At 39.9% G+C, this 15,784-nt stretch overlaps 3 protein-coding genes across 8 annotated transcripts; 1 reads left to right on the plus strand and 2 right to left on the minus strand.

Annotated features, from left to right (window-relative positions):
- Positions 1-126: 126 nt before the first annotated feature.
- On the minus strand, positions 127-5,929 carry pms2 (PMS1 homolog 2, mismatch repair system component). 2 transcript variants are annotated; one of them, XM_046378231.1, is made up of 15 exons: positions 5,736-5,929; positions 5,163-5,302; positions 4,839-4,925; positions 4,646-4,748; positions 4,375-4,558; positions 3,599-3,766; positions 3,409-3,506; positions 3,221-3,320; positions 3,048-3,132; positions 2,806-2,961; positions 1,894-2,692; positions 1,635-1,802; positions 1,443-1,543; positions 1,067-1,236; positions 127-579 (listed from the first exon to the last, which is right to left on the minus strand). In XM_046378231.1, exons 1-15 carry the CDS (start codon positions 5,747-5,749, stop codon positions 436-438), a joined length of 2,517 nt encoding a protein of 838 aa, XP_046234187.1. In that variant the 5' UTR covers positions 5,750-5,929; the 3' UTR covers positions 127-435. The 2 variants fall into 2 exon arrangements, with proteins under 2 accessions (XP_046234187.1, XP_046234186.1); XM_046378230.1 differs by having other exon boundaries at positions 5,163-5,305.
- On the plus strand, positions 5,285-15,737 carry eif2ak1 (eukaryotic translation initiation factor 2-alpha kinase 1). Of its 4 annotated transcripts, XM_046378237.1 has the most exons (17): positions 6,320-6,451; positions 6,566-6,699; positions 8,153-8,213; positions 8,339-8,509; positions 8,665-8,801; positions 8,917-8,957; positions 9,153-9,252; positions 9,354-9,434; positions 9,543-9,636; positions 9,745-9,793; positions 9,912-10,296; positions 10,444-10,552; positions 10,693-10,799; positions 14,429-14,543; positions 14,653-14,732; positions 14,861-15,094; positions 15,381-15,737. In XM_046378237.1, the coding sequence occupies exons 2-17, from the start codon at positions 6,682-6,684 to the stop codon at positions 15,504-15,506; spliced, it is 1,908 nt and encodes a 635-aa protein (XP_046234193.1). In that variant the 5' UTR covers positions 6,320-6,451; positions 6,566-6,681; the 3' UTR covers positions 15,507-15,737. The 4 variants fall into 4 exon arrangements, with proteins under 4 accessions (XP_046234194.1, XP_046234193.1, XP_046234192.1 ...); XM_046378236.1 differs by having other exon boundaries at positions 6,355-6,699; XM_046378238.1 differs by lacking the exons at positions 6,320-6,451; positions 6,566-6,699; positions 8,153-8,213 and adding an exon at positions 5,285-5,435.
- On the minus strand, positions 10,801-13,856 carry LOC124053215 (ankyrin repeat domain-containing protein 61-like). Of its 2 annotated transcripts, XM_046378243.1 has the most exons (5): positions 13,416-13,856; positions 13,005-13,099; positions 12,515-12,665; positions 12,146-12,346; positions 10,801-11,484 (listed from the first exon to the last, which is right to left on the minus strand). In XM_046378243.1, the coding sequence occupies exons 1-5, from the start codon at positions 13,596-13,598 to the stop codon at positions 10,858-10,860; spliced, it is 1,257 nt and encodes a 418-aa protein (XP_046234199.1). In that variant the 5' UTR covers positions 13,599-13,856; the 3' UTR covers positions 10,801-10,857. The 2 variants fall into 2 exon arrangements, with proteins under 2 accessions (XP_046234199.1, XP_046234200.1); XM_046378244.1 differs by lacking the exon at positions 13,005-13,099 and having other exon boundaries at positions 13,416-13,553.
- Positions 15,738-15,784: the final 47 nt, after the last annotated feature.

The raw sequence follows: 15,784 nt of genomic DNA on the forward strand, positions 1-15,784 counted from the left end.
TTTTTATATTTATAGTAATTTTGCTATTACTTTAAGGTTTTGAATGCAAGACTTATAGCTCAGTGTGGTATTAAATCCTTCTTCCACAAGTGGATTTAAAGGTACAGACAACAGAAAGCAGCGACACATGTTGCAATATATCTTGTTCATTACTTCTAATAATTAGGTGTTGAAATATACAAACTATTATTTTTGATGCAAAATACGAATAAAATCAGAACATACCTCAACAGATTTCGAGAAAAACAAGCAATCAATCAAGCAATGTCAAGCATCTGAACAATACTAATATACAGTATCTTGGCTTTGGACCTATTCTTGTCTGTCGTGGTACATCAGCAAGAGTGATGTTTAACAGAAATAAACTACAATGGAAGCGCTGTGTATAATAAGTCAGTGTAATGTACAGCTCTCCGGGAGCCCTCCTTCACATGGTCAGTCTTGAGAGAGGATGTCCAGGTTGGCGAGGTGTCTCATGGTGGGCCTGCCGTGAGGACAGTTCCAAGGATGCTCAATCTCCCCCATGTGAACCAGGAGCTTCTTCATCTCACTGACACTCAAAGCAGTGCCGATCATCACCTTCAGACGAACATAACCAAAATGAAAGATTATGTGACAGAAAAATACTAACTTTATTCAATTAGTCTGCAGCAAAACTGAATAACAAGCAGCCTTACTGAGGGTATTTAAAGGACCATCACAGTGCTTTTATATTTTACATTTCTGCAAATCACATCTCACAGTTCGACCTAAACTTACACTTATTTCAGATGAGAATTACAATTAACTTGCAGGGGTTCAATGGTTTCATATACACGTCCACTCGGATGAAAAGTTTATTTTCATAGTGCAAGGAAGTGACAGGAAAGACAGACAAACGATGAAAAACTAAAATGTCCTGCTTTCCAAACTAGTGTTTAGTGGTACATTTGTGTAGACCAATAACCACTAATGACCAGGGTGGGACAATAACATTCATATGATGACTGCTGATTCTAATCTAAAGCTAAAACCTGGTCTACGTTAAATACTTTAAAGTGTGGGTTTATCATCACTACAAACTCACAGATTTTCGACAGGCTCTAGAGGCAAACATCTGCCTGACACGGGATGGTCGACACATGACCCCAGGGCTGTCAGTAAGCATGAAGATCAGCTCTTCAATGTCGGCCGGGCCAAATGTCCAGTTTTTGCTGGTGGGCAGAGACACCAGTTTAATCCTCTCCATCACCTGAGCTGCAATCACAGTGAAAACAACAAAAAAAACATAAAAAAGGTTATATTATATATATATATATATATATATATATATATATATATATATATATATATATATATATATATATATATATATATATATATATATTTGTAACCAAAATGGGAAATAACTGCTTTGAACTTGAAATAAAACGAGCTCATGTTTAAGAGGTACATGTTCATACCATCCTCATCGATGAGAAATTCAAAGCCATTCTTCTGGAAAATTTCAATGTTCTCAATCAGTACATTTTCACTGACAGCAGTGAGGTGAAGCTTCTGAGGGCTGTAAATATAACAGAAAAACAAAAAACAAAAAAAATCAAAACAAGATCGTTGGCCAATACAAGAAAGGTAACATTCTTTGCTTGACTCACGCTATGAGTTTCTGTCCTTGGAGCACAGTGTGCTGCTGCAGCATCTCAAAGTTGTACTTCTCATCCGTAGCATGTTGGTCAATAATGAAGATGTCAGAGTTGAGTTTGGCAATAATGAAGCCCAGGTTGAACTGACCGATGATCTCCATCTGTTTAAACATATCCTTACTGTTGAGATGAAAGAAAGATCATTTACTGTTGTGGACATTATACACTAATATTGTCAAGTTCACACAGTTGCAGAGGAATAAAATCCTACCTGATCTCTTTCTTGAGCTCATCCTCTGCACTCTGGTTTTCTCCAGGGTTGATCTTGGCTCTGAAGCGCCGATAGCGTAGAACCTCCCCGGCTCTCTGTGCCTGCTGGTCCCGTAACCTCTTCATCTTTCCTGCCAGCTCTTGTAAAGAGAACTGAAGAGGCACCGTCCTCCTGTGCAGGCAGACTGGAGCATCCACCGTCACAGAGGATTTCTTTGAAAAAGTGTTCAGTTTGTGTTCTGTAGGGAAATGTGGTTTTTGTGTCCTGGCCCTTTTGGAATCCGGGCTCACAGCGTGGTCCTCATTGGAACTGCATGGTTCAGTCTGTAACTCTGCTTCTTCAGGAACAGCATGACTATTGTTAGATGTTTCTTCAAATGTTTCTATTAGAATGCTGGGTCTGTTGGCGGCCAGTGCCGGAGAAATGAACTCCAGGTCTGAATGCTGACTATCTGGTGTTGCCATGGCAACGTCACAACTGGATACAGCACCGTCTTTCTCAGAGTCTGTATTAGTGAACGTCGTTCCGTACCTGAACCCATCCAGTGCTGACTTTCCCATGGGGGAGCATTTTGCAAGATCTCTTGTGGCAGTGCCCTTAAAAAAAGACTGCAGTGTTTTCTGTGTGGGGACATTGCTGGGAGCTTTTGCCACACTTGACTTATTCCCAGAATTGGAGGTATGATGACTTGAAAAAGCAGCTTTGAGGCCGGCCAGGTTGAGGGATGACTTTGGGCTCTGAGCAATCGGTTCCTCTCCAGGTTCTGGCGTCTTGTCACAGATTTCAGATGCTGCTGTATCTGAAGTCAAAATAAACAAGTAACAGTCAAAACTAATGCACTGGAAAAGAACTCAAAAGAATAGTATATAAATCTTAGGTACTGATAAAAAGGATGTAAGGATGAGCTCTTACTGCTTCTGCTGGGTACGGGTGTATAGTTCAGGCTGATTTTATTAACTCCAGCCTCGTACATGTTAATAAGTGAGGTCTTCAGAATGGCCAGCAAGAGTTTCTCCTCTTGAAGGAAAATCTGTCGTTTGTCTGGGGTTACGTTCACATCCACACAGTCTGAAACAACACCACAGAAACACTGATATAGGACAGAAAGTCAGCGGCGTCTTTCTGAAATGACTTTGGTTCAACTGTTTGCTTACCGGAGGCAACAGCTATGTTCAAGGCAACAAATGGATATTGATGTCTGTTGTACATATGGTACACCTCGTTCACAAGTTTGGTCACCTGCAAATTGGGAGAAAACAGAGATTAGGCTGGAGGCTGAACCACCTCAAATCCCCTGCTTAACAGGGGGAAATCAAACATGAATTACCTTAAGAGGATCACATGGGCGCTTGTTAATGAAGAAGAACTGCCTGTCTGTGGCACTTCTCCCAACACCATGGTCTCCTCGTGACACAAACCCTGTGATGCTGCCAAAACAGAGTTTTTATCTTTAAAATAACTGATTTATTTGCAGAGAGGGTATAAACAGGACTTCCATACAGTGGCATCACTCACAAAAATAACTGTTTGGGTATATCAGCATCTTTGAGTCCATATTCTTCAATAATACTTTCTGCGGGGGACACTTGCTGAAAAGGCAGAAGACTTTGTAGCTGCAGAAGACATAGGAGACATTGGAATTCAGTATTTAACAAACCAAATAAGGACAGTAGAGACAAGAAAAGTGTGAGACCAATGTTCCAACCTGTTTTGGTCCAAATATGGCTCCTATGTTATCTTTCATACTCTGGCTTCCACTGGTGCTAAGGACTGTGCTGCGTTTTCCCTGCCCATTTTGGTTGGAGCAAGTAATACGCACTCCTGTAGAGATGATACAGTAGGCCTGGAGGACATGTAACATTTTGGCATACTCCTGAAAATACAGAACAATGAAATATGTCACCAAGTTGAATAACATAGGCTGTTTAAAACAATAAGTTTAAAGATACTGCATGAAAGTTGACAATTACAAGGCATAACAAGTCATATTCCGAGAAAAGGGTTAAATTGAAAATTTTAATCGAATCCTTGGTGTTAGGTTTAATAAGTGCAGTCAATACATGGTGCAAAGAGAATTGCCTGAAGCTTAATATCATCAAACAAATGGAGCTTGTGATGGACTACAATGAATCAAATATGGATGTTGCTACAAACAAGCTACACCATACTAAAATGCAGATACTTCACACAGATCTTTAGGGGAACAGCACAGAAGATCTATGCAATCAGCACAGCTTCAACATGAACACACAAGATTAGGTTGATTATGGTTTTGAAGGATGGACAGAAAAGTGCAAAGTCAATGCAAGAAAATTTTAGACAACATGAAAGGAAATCATTGGATGCCCTGAATGTAGAAAAAACTGCAAAATAAAAAGAGTTTTCATACATGAAACACCATCTGGAGTTTGAGAGAATGAATGTGATTTGTAGTCATATAATAGTGTACAGAAACGTGTGAATGATCCTGTAATGACTGACCTTCTTGATATTGCGTTGGAACTCCTTGTGTCGAACAGGCAGGGTGTAGAAGAGCTGCTGCAGGCTGACCGTGGAGCCTTGCTGCCGGGGATGAGGTGACTGCTGTACTAGGTGGCCTTTGTGGTCAAAAACCAGCTTGCTACCCACCTGGCTGGACTCGTGGCACGTCACCACACCCAGGTTACTGTAGCAAAGGGGTCGAAGGGAACGGTGAGGCAACAGGTAAAATACGTTTATGTGCTGATTTAATGTGACTGTTAATGTGTTTTACCTGAGAGCACACAAAGAGCTGAGAGCTTCACCTCTGAAGCCAAATGTTTCCACATGAATGAGATCAGAGAAGTCCCTCAGTTTTGATGTGTGATGCTTCAGTGCTGTGGAACAGATGGAAGAACTTTCATTTCACCAAAAAGACAGAGAAAAGTTTGAGTAACTGCACGGGGATAAACAAAGCTGACACTTACTCAGCCCTTCAAAGTTGGCTTCTTCTACTCCTTTTCCATTGTCTGACACTTCCACTAGCTCGGCTCCACAATCCTTCAGCCTGACATCTGGAACAAGCAACGATAACTCAAAACATGATGCTGCAATTTCAGCCAAGAGTTTAAGATAAATCACCATCTCCTTTTGTACTTAACTATGACAACAGAGGCACTTTGTCCTTTTACCAAAGACATCAGGATTATTTTGTCACTATTCCTGTAGCACTCAAGAGTGATTGGTGGAGTATCAGAACCAAATCAGAACACAGAAAACCCCAGTATAATACAGTGCGAATCAGTACTTACCAATGTTGGTGGCCCCTGCATCGATGCTGTTTTCCACCAGCTCCTTGACAGCAGTGGCCAAAGTCAGCACAACCTGTCCGGAGCAGATTTGATGCACTGAGTGCTTGTCAATGGCCTTGATGGCTCCGGCAGGTTCAGAGCTGCTGAGAAGAAAATCAGTACTAAGTGACGATAATGCGTAAAAAAAAAATCAAAGATGTTAGAAGCTACTTAAACCACGTGGTCTGTAATGTGTAATCAGTGATGAATGGAAGAGGACCGTGGGAATTCCAGGTGAGATAAATATAAAATGTGACCTCTTACTGAAATAAATTTTGCTGGGAAAGTTGGCTATTGTACAATATTGCAGAGTGTTTTTGTTATTCTGTTAAAAATGTGTTTCTTTAAATGTGAGTAGGGATACATAATATACAAGTTGCAGATTTTTCAGTGCAGTAGTTTCAGGCTCAAATGGATTTACATGAAAATGAACAGGCTGGGTCTAAAAACGTTTAAAGTTACAGATTTGCATGAGGTAAAAACAAAATATGTGCAGGCGACGTAAATAAGGGAATACTTTGAACGCTAGCTTACCACGCATCAGACATCTTCAAAGAGTAAAAAGCTTCAGGAGGTTATGTGGCTCTATGTACCACGGTGAAAGGATGATAGCCGCTAATTAATCGCCATTATCAAATGCAGTTAATTTGTTTTTAACCGCTTCACGAGATCAGGTTGTAAACACTAAAGTGAAGCTCGACCGCGCGACTGTGCATATTGTTCGCGAGTCTCACCTGTGCGCAAAACTGCGCAGTTTATTTATTACAAGTAATATAAAATGTAAAGTGTTTGAAAAAACAACTGAACAAAACAAACACAAAATATACGAGTGATGACAACGTCAAACCAATTATACATAAACAAATCTTGTCAAAAACTATTGCCTCAAAAGTTGTAGCATTTCATCACCAAAGTCACCGGAATTCTGGTTTAGCTGTTAGGGCGCGTGTGCAGTTATCTCATATTATAGAAACGAACACGTTACTTTTTTGCAGGGTCATTCTCGACAGTTTAGAGCTGTGCCATCATACTTGTATATATATATATCTATATATAATACAACATGGATGTTGATTTTTGTAGTGTTTTTTATAGTGATCCTTAATATTGTTGTAAGTCAAGCAGATACATTGTCAGACGGTCCCTTTGAAACTGCCGTTGAATCATGTCCGCCCGCTGACTTAACTGACCATATGGAGGAGAAAGCTTCCACTGATTGATTCATGCGATGTAAACACTTGGGATGCCAGGTCTAGTACGTTTACTCTTCTGCTGGTATGGGTAGCTGCTGTGAATTGGGCAGCGTTTTAAAGTAAGGAGTTTAGTTTGACCAGTCGTCGTTTTTCACATACAAAAATGTACAGTTCAACATCCAACAACGAAGTCCTGCGGTCGGAGGAATGTTCTGGTAGCAGCAGTAACCTTTGGCTCCACCGTAAACACGATGTTAGCCTGATAAGTTTGGCAAGCGAAGAGGACGATGAAGTACAGTTTGACAGTAAGCAGCTTTTCTCCTTAATGTTGTTGCCTAGCGGAGGTTAGGGTTTACTGATCCTTACCGAGTTGGCTTTGTTAGAGGCTATCCCTTATTACCTAACACAGTAATGTCAGATTAAAACATCTGATTCCGGGTAGTTTGACTTTAAAACTATATTGCCAGGGGCGTAGTTGAAGAAATAAAGGCCATGTGATCCATGTGACTCTGACCGCCCCCTCCACTCGCCCTATCATTACTCTGTAGATATCAGGCATCTCATTTGAATGTCAGTTATTGCTTAACCATGCACCTATGTCCATTTTGTTAAATGGTTTAATAATAATAATAATTATTATCATTATAAACAATATGAAATCTTCTGTGGTTAATAAAAGGCAGAGTTTGTTGAATTTCTGTTCACACCTGTACTACATACATATCTCATAAGTTGTTGTTGTACCATATTTTTGTACTTGTACTTCAGAGTAATCCTCCTGTAATGTAACGTTGCAGTCAAGTGTTCCATTATTACGTGTTTTGGCTGTGAAATGTATTTTCATTCATACATGATTTACTGTTTTCCTCGGCCTAGTATCTCATCCTATTCATCCTAGACTGTAAGTCTTCAAGGGTCATCTTTACATCATATAAATAACCTCTCAAGTAAAGATATAAATATGTATCCAGTTCTGTTCTCTCATTCATGAAGAGAAATTATATCAAATCTATTAAAGGCCTCCAAAGTTGACTGCAATGACTGTGCATATTTCCCCCAGAATAGTTGCAGTCTGATGATATGAACAACTAGACAACCTGACAAGTTTGTTTCATTTCCTAACAGAAATATAATTCACAGTGTAAGAAGGTCTTTTGGATATGCTAATTCTTTCTATACAGCTTAACCATAAACAACAGGCTTAAAGGGGTATTCCAGCAATTTGATACTGCACATTCATGAAGTAGGAGGACTTGAGCATAACAAACTAAAAATAGAGCTCCATGGCGTCTCTCTTTACTCTGGTTAAACCCAACCAATTTGAAACTGCTTCCCCACAATTTATAATGCAGTTATTGCATTTCATATTTGAAGCCTTGAGCCAAATTTTATGATGACATCATCAGGGATATTTTGTCAGACAGAAAGCTCCCTCCAGAGCCAAGGAAAACTTTATACAGCTAAGTTGTACCCCCCTCCCCTCTCCCCAAATGATGTATAAATTGTCATATGTGAAATGAAAGAGATGAAACTGCTCCTCCTTCCCACTGAGTTTTGTCTCAGCTTGGTTGTGTTTGTAGAGTACAGTTAGGTGGAGGAGGCTGGTGTCTGCTGGAACAGGCAGATAAGCCTTTTTTGCTGTGCACGCCCCCCGCCCCCCAATGTATAAACAAGATGAGCTCATTTTTGCCTTGGATGTGAAAAGGATAATCATTTTAAGAGCTCCAAGTGCTGAATATTGAACCATTGTTTTTATAGAGGAAAATGGACCTAGGAGACAAAAACCTTGTTGAAATGATAGCAAAAGTTATTGAAGAAGGTAAGACTTTAGAGGAGAAATATTGTTGTTATATCTGACTTTAGTGAGAGTTAAACAAGGCAAATATTATGTGAGCTGTTGTTTGGTGCTGCAAACTCATTTCTTACTTTCTTTTTTGTGGCCAGCTTCAGACACTGATGATAACCGTGAAGTGTTGATGACGGGTGGAAATAATTACCTGTCTATACAGGAGTTTGCCTCTGCAATCCCCAACCACCTACTCCTGGGGTCTCTACTGGAGCACCTGTGCTTTGTCTATGAGAGCAATCCAGCACGCTCACGTATGCTGTTTAAAGGTATGTAATGAGGTGTTGTACAGCAATTGACTGCTAGTTTAAAAATTATGTATGTCTTTGCTGACATTACATTGGGATGAGTGAGGTATTTTGAGATTATTGTTTGTTATTAATTCCAAATTCAGTGTCAGATTATTCTGTTGTCCTTCTGACAGTCATTGGCCAGCGTTTAGCCGCCATGAACCTCCTCTCACCTTTGGCTGTAAGCGATGAGTTCAGCACTGTCAGACTTCAGCACAATCGGGCCTTCACTGAGCTGCTTCATGCTGCCAGCTCCTCACTGTATCCACAGGTAACTGGACAAATTGCCACCATATCCACCAGTTTTCTTTATAGCTGATGATAATGTTGGCATTTTCAATGTTGGGACTAATCAGTTTTTTCAACTAATCGTGTTCATTTTGCAGGGGCAACAGTGTCTCGGCGCAACACATAATCCTGTAGTTAGGTAGGTTGGACTTTGAGCAGCTTTTAATGTTTAGCTGCTTCAAATTTTTTTTTTATTATTATTACACAAGGTTACACAGTGTACACACTCATAATACCACCTGCTGCAAACAACAGCGCATAAGACGAAGAGAAAGAAAAAAGAGAGAAAAAAGGGGCATTTCCTAAGAGATATCTGTTTTTTGTTTTTCCACAGACCTGAGGAGGGACTGTTTCAAGCGCAGACATCCCGGTACCTTAGTGAATTTGAAGAAGTCTGCAGACTTGGAAAAGGATCATATGGAAATGTTTTTAAGGTATTTAACTGTGCAACTGCATACTATTTTATTCAACTCCTCTCAAGAAGAAGAGTTGAGTTTCTAAATACATACATGTTATCTCTGACATCATCTTGTAGGTTATGAACAAACTGGATGGACAGTATTATGCTGTGAAGAAAATTCTCATCAAAAAAGTCTCAAAGGACGACTGCATGAAGGTGGGCCATCAGTGTTATCCATACAACGCTATTATGTCCAAGTACAGCAATATAATACTATACTATACATTATAATGCTAATAATTGTATTATTTTATGTTGCTGTAGGTCCTCAGGGAAGTCAAAGTGTTGTCCAGTCTGCAGCATGTAAATGTTGTGGGCTATCACACTGCGTGGATGGAGCATGTTCAACCTGCACCATGTGAGTATTGACCTGCTGTCCTGTGACAAGTTTGTGAGTGAAGTTACAATCCAAGAAGACCGTTGTTATCATAAGTTAAGCCTCATGTGAAAAACAATTCTGTTGTAGATCCTGAGTCTGGCCTGCCTGCACTGGGATCACCTGGAGCACAAGACAGGTAGGATCCGACATTAACAATCTTACAGTTTTTCTTATTCACTTATAAGAAAAACACTATAGTATTTATATTGGCATATGTGGATGCAATAATAGTCATTTTTACTTTACATTCACAGTTTTGATGAGAGCTCTGGCAGCAGTGACACCAGCTCCTCCATTGTTTTTCAAAGCCTCAGTCATGCAGAGACAGATACTGCCCAAAGTGCAAAAATACCCCCAAGGGAGATGCAGCCTGTCAGAGCTTTAGTTTCAACCCAAGAGAAGGGCCAGGTGGTGTGTCCCAAGACAATGCGCCGTATCCCCAAGAACTATGTCCCCTGTGTGTTCCTGGGACAGGGAGAACCCCTGAGAAGTTCCAAATGTCCTGCCACAGGCTGGGACAGCTCGGCACTCCTAGAGGAACAGTCCAGCAGAAGTAGCATCGAACTGAACAACAACTCCCTCATCAACAAGGAGTGTCAGCAGTGGCCTGACATTCGCACAAGGAAACCTTCTAAAGAGGCATGTGTCCCAATAGGTTTTTCCATGATCAGACAAAGGATTGTTTTATGGCTTGCTGACAGCAATTCTTTTTTTTCTTTCAGAATACTTTTAAAAGTAAAATGCACACGTAAAATGTTTTCAGTTTTGGTTTGGCTGTATCTGCAGGTTCAGTTCCACCTGATGCTCTACATCCAGATGCAGCTGTGTGAGCGCTCACTGAAGGACTGGATCTCTGACAGGAACACCAGGCCCAAAGAAGAACAGACCTCAAGATGTAATTTTTAATTGTGTTTATTACATTATTTGAAATTAGAGAATTATTTAATGCCGATAATATATTTAATTTTTATTTTGAGATATACTAAAATATAAATGAAGAAAATAAATAGATTTTCTGTTTTTTTTTACCGTCAGGTCCTTATGGATGCGTTGATACCGAACACACACTCAACCTGTTGAGAGAGATACTTGAAGGAGTGGAATACATTCACTCCAGGGGAATTATGCACAGAGACCTGAAGGTAAGCTGCTTCCATAGATTTTATTCAATCAGATGCAAGTCACGTGCAGTTTGTGGTGTTAAAGAGGAGCAATATCAAATGAGTTATAAAATGAGTTCTGTTCACCATCCATCACAAAGGAAATGGGTAAATTCTCCCAGTAGCTGAATACAAAGTCATATTCACTCTGAGGTAGGATTTTTCTCAACTCCTCTTTCCTGTCTCTGACATGTTTCAGATAAATGACACTCTTACAAATATCCTGAAGCCTCCTTGGCTGTTGAATGAGCTTTAGTAGCTGGTCTCTCTGTTTAAAGAAACATGGCAGTGTCAAGGTCGAGGGCAGGTGGCCTTTGTGGTTATAGAGAGAGAGCGGGGAGGTCAGACTGAAGAGTTTCACCAGCAGAGACCTGTTCCTTACATTCGGCCTGTGGTTCAGGAACAGAAACAGACAGTTCTCCCCTGCTTTGCTCAGCTTATTGATGTTGGCTCCGTACCTGAGCAGCAGGTCTACCAGCTCCTCGTTGCCCATGCTGCACACCTCCTGTAAAGGTGTCATTCCAGCTTTGTTCACAGCGTTGACTTCGGCCCCGTGCTCGAGCAGCTCAGAGATGCAGCCATTGCGGTCTTCCATTGTTTTAGTGGTCTTCATAGCCACAGCCACAACAGCTAGGTGTAGAGGAGTGTTCCCAGAGTGCTTCACCCTCTTCAAAATAGTCAAGAATTTAGTTTAATTTAATGTAGGATGGATGTAGAACATAAATCAAGTTTTTATGTTGTGCAGAACAAAATATACATGTGATTAAGACGAAGTCAGTATCTGGCAAGCGTTGGCAAATTACTGTCCATTAAACAGAAATTGTAGCACAGTTGATACTGTAAAAAATACAAAATTAGTAAAATATTTCAGTGAATTATAGTATTTTCAACAATTTTTTATTTGCTTGTCTGTCTGCCTCAAAAGAGAAATTGCCAAGTTGAATTGCAAACCTACACTATGGATTATGAGGGCTCGGTTACCCATCATTCTTGTCTGTTGGCTTAGTATTTTTTTTGCTGAAATGTTATAAATTCTTACTTTTGTATTTTCTTTGTTGTGCTTGTCTTAGGTCAGAATTGTGTACCTTTTTTCATGACAGACTTTTTGACTTCCTGTAGCAGGAAGAGCACAGTTGTTACAGCACTGACATGACTTAGTTCTGTTCAGGTGCCCAAGTGAGCTGAGGAATATAGTTGTTATTTGTGAGTAATTACAGCTCTGCTACATGACTGCTGTGAAAGGGTCTTCTGTGTTTGTGTTTTGTGTGTTATTGCAAAAAAAAAAAACCCCCAAAAAACACACAAACAAACCAAGGAACAACACGAACCATGTTGATGTCTGCTCCCTCTTTGATTAAACTGGCTATAATATCCTTATGGAGGATCCCAGCAGCCATATGGAGGGGCGTCATCCCACTGCTGTTGACAGCATTAACATCAGCACCATACTTGGTCAGAATACAGATCGCAGATAGTGCTGTGTAGCGTACTGATAGGTGGAGAGCTGTCTGGTGACTCTCCCCTTCCACCTAGAGATGAACCACAACACACACACACACACCTTATACAAAACATGTCTGAAGGAATTACCAAAAAAATGCCATGTAAACATCACAAATTACTCATGCCTGTTAAATTTCACAGAAAGTGCAAAAAAATAGACTAAACATCGATTTGCTATAAGAAAAACTTTTCACCTCCGCATTGACGTCGGCGCCGTGCTCACAGAGGAGCCGTAGACAAGCCTCTGCCTGCGTACACGCATCAGTCACAGCAGTCTTAACTTTGGGACCTGGTGTTGGCCAACTAGTTATCACCAAGTGCAGACTTGTCAGACCGAGTCGATCCCTGTGACACAAACAGAGACAGATGAAAACAGTGCAGATGGAGATGTTTTTTTATTAAGAGATAAAAGGAACTAGCGGTGTGCGTCACTTTGCTGTTGTCACGGGAAGTCATCGAGTTGCGTAAATGAAATTAGACCCTTGTTGTATATATAATGTTCTTTGTTTTAGGAAATAAACTAAACAATCTTACTGGAATTAATTCTTTTTAACAGCTCTTCCTGAGTTATTTTTATTTTGTTTATTTGTGAGAGACCCATCTAACACTGTAGCACTGATGGCCGGGATGTGTGGTGTTTGTGTTTATATCTGTATTCTTGTTCGTGTGTGTGTGTGTTTAGACCTTGTTTCAGGGTCTGCCCCTGCTGACAGCAGGCTCTGTATGCTTTTTACTTTTCTGTAAGAGGCAGCCAGATGAAGGGGAAGGATAGCGAGGCCCTAAGGCAAAACATGACAAGACAAGACAAGACAAACTGGAATACTCAACAGTACAAATATGTTGCAATTTAACACTACAAAAAAATGCTTTCTTTTTTGCTTTTTCTGTTGCTTTCATCAGTTAAATTGTCACACTGTAGTAGTAACACATGACAGTTATGAGTCATCGTTGACCTTCTTGTGGTTATCAGTGTCTAGATTTAATTAATATAAAAAATATAACATTTCAGTTCACGTGACAATTCTTGCGGAGTGAAATTTCTTTCAAACTTATTTATTTATTTATTTATTTTAATGATTGTATTGTTGCAATTACCTTCCAGAAATCTTCTCCAGGTGCACTGTCTCGTGTGTTGATGAGAAAGTCGCTGCCATACTTTTTTGTCATGTCTTCTATATGTTCCAAGTCTTCATCCATAACGGCAGTATAGAATTCATTGTTGTGAAATTTGGTAATGTTTGCGCTCCTATCCTGGTGCTCCTTGTTCTCCTCCAACATGATCAGGTAGTGCCGCTTCACTGATGTCTGTGTTTAGTTTTTCTCGAGGTGTGCCGTGGTTGAAAGCTGGTTATTCTGGTTTGCAGATACAAGTTGCCGCGGCACTTTAGTTAATTTGAAAGTCTAAGGCAGTCTGAATCATAATGTTTACTAGCCACTTCTCTTTCCTGAGTTTTGTAATTTCAGGAGCTGCTTCTCTATTCTGTGTTTGGTGTTTTCAGTCAGTGTGATTGCATCATGTAGGTTGGAGACTTAAATTTCTAAGTTTGATGCAAGGTCTTCCTGTCACAACTGATAACTTCTTGCTGCATGCGGGGCCAGTTATGGGGACTGGTGACATCCTTCCCCCTTGCTGGCCTGTTTATATATCACTGTGTTTGTGTGTTTGTAAAGCACTTTGTAACTCTAGTTTTGATAAGTGCTATACAAATAACTTTATTTTATATTATTATTATCATTATTATGATGATTTTTAGGTTGTTCCAGGACATGTGTAGGAAACCAAGGTATTAAGGAATTGTAACTTTGCAAAAGCTTTTGTACTTAATAATTTAAAATGCAGGAAATAAATAACAGTGTTTCCAAATAGGAACAGAGTAGTTTATGTGATATGAGCCTTTCTTGGGAGAATATATTAGAAGTACAAGTGTAGTTTTAGTGTAATGTTAAATAGTGTGAAGCTCTAAAATTATTGATTTCTGCCATTCATATGTTGTGTGAAACACTGTGATGTCACACGCAAAAATGTTTGGTTTTTGCATCTTTACACCCAGTGACATATGGAACTGAGCCCTATATTTGTTTTTGTTTTTGTTTTGTTTTTTTCACAGCCAAGGAACATTTTCCTCCACGGTCATGACTGCCATGTTCGGATTGGGGACTTTGGGTTGGCCTGCAGGGATATCATAATAGATGGCCATAAAAGCACAGCTTCTGTCAGCAGTGGTAATACTGCACCCCTGTTCTTATTTTATTTTCATGATATGTTACCTCACAGAGTCACCACTAGATGGTGCTATTAGCTGTAAAGTCACATTTCTGGTGTATTTTGCAGATTCCTCACATACCACGGGTGTTGGCACATTTGTGTATGCTGCACCAGAACAACTAAAGGGCTCCCATTATGATTCAAAGGTAAGAACATTAATGATATGACAAATATAAAAATTATTTCCTCTATGGTTATCTCTTCTATGAAAAGAAACAAAAAGAAAAAAAAACTATGAGTTTAAACTTTATTTGTATTGTTGTTGTTCACCCAGTCTGACATGTACAGCATTGGTGTGCTGGCTCTTGAGCTATTCCAGCCCTTTGGGACGGAGATGGAACGGGTCCAGATACTTGGGGACCTGAGAGAGGGGAAAATTCCTGACTCGTTCTGCCACAGATGGCCAGTCTTGACCAAGTACATCATGAAGCTGACGAGTAAAGACCCGGGTGTTCGACCCACGGCCAGCCAACTTCTACAGTGTGAACTCTTCTGCAGTAAAGATATAGTATGTAGTTGTGGATATATTTACACTCTAAAAATGATTAATCTCCTATGATTTTTGAGCTGTTACAAGAAATTAAAGTTAGAGATTATTGATCTAAAATCTCCAAAGTATGTATCAATCTGCAAACAAATGTAAATTCCATTTAGTGGTACTTCCACTGTGCAGCTTTTGTTTTACCGTATGTGTGGGCTCTCTGCATGTGTCACCTAAAGGTGCTCACTTACAGCTACTGTGAAATTTGTAATAAAAATCACCAATCAGTTTTAAGAATGTTTGCCCTTTTCAGGTAATCCATGGTTTGCAGAAAAGGGTTGAAGAGCAGGAGGAAGAGATCATGCAGCTGAGGAGACAGATCAGCCAGCTTCAGAGAGCAGAAGTCACAGTTCATTTCTCTGAGTCGGACAAGACCTGAGCCTTAAAAATCTCAACTCTCCACAGACTGTCAAAACTTGATTTATTCTGCCACTGTTGTACTATGTGGTACTTACTGGAGAAGTGGTAGAGTGTGTGTGTGTGTGTGTGAGTGAGTGAGTGTGTGTGTGTATGTAAGCACTTGAGTGTGTCTTGTACACTTGGATGTAACAGTGCAATTATTTATCTTCATTTGAATGTTCAATAAAACCCATTTCTGCTATGTCTGAAATATTATCGATCAGTTGAGATGTTGCTTTCAAAGTATTACACTTATTA

The sequence above is a fragment of the Scatophagus argus genome, chromosome 21 (genome assembly GCF_020382885.2).
Source record: "Scatophagus argus isolate fScaArg1 chromosome 21, fScaArg1.pri, whole genome shotgun sequence".
Lineage (NCBI taxonomy): Eukaryota > Metazoa > Chordata > Actinopteri > Scatophagidae > Scatophagus > Scatophagus argus.

What these genes read in the sequence shown, in the direction of transcription:
- pms2 (XM_046378230.1), bottom strand. An exon ending in TGCAGGGGCCACCAACATTG is followed by an intron (nt 4,926 to 5,162) that starts GTAAGTACTGAT and finishes TGCTTGTTCCAG; the next exon opens with ATGTCAGGCTGAAGGATTGT. An exon ending in AGCCAACTTTGAAGGGCTGA is followed by an intron (nt 4,749 to 4,838) that starts GTAAGTGTCAGC and finishes TCTGTTCCACAG; the next exon opens with CACTGAAGCATCACACATCA.
- eif2ak1 (XM_046378235.1), top strand. Translation starts at nt 6,558, where the DNA reads ATGTACAGTTCAACATCCAACAACGAAGTCCTGCGGTCGGAGGAATGT. An exon ending in AGAAGAACAGACCTCAAGAT is followed by an intron (nt 10,553 to 10,692) that starts GTAATTTTTAAT and finishes TTTTACCGTCAG; the next exon opens with GTCCTTATGGATGCGTTGAT. An exon ending in TCTTCTGCAGTAAAGATATA is followed by an intron (nt 15,095 to 15,380) that starts GTATGTAGTTGT and finishes TGCCCTTTTCAG; the next exon opens with GTAATCCATGGTTTGCAGAA.
- LOC124053215 (XM_046378243.1), bottom strand. Translation starts at nt 13,598, where the DNA reads ATGTTGGAGGAGAACAAGGAGCACCAGGATAGGAGCGCAAACATTACC. An exon ending in GGGGCAGACCCTGAAACAAG is followed by an intron (nt 12,666 to 13,004) that starts GTCTAAACACAC and finishes TTTGTGTCACAG; the next exon opens with GGATCGACTCGGTCTGACAA. An exon ending in GCGCCGACGTCAATGCGGAG is followed by an intron (nt 12,347 to 12,514) that starts GTGAAAAGTTTT and finishes GTTCATCTCTAG; the next exon opens with GTGGAAGGGGAGAGTCACCA.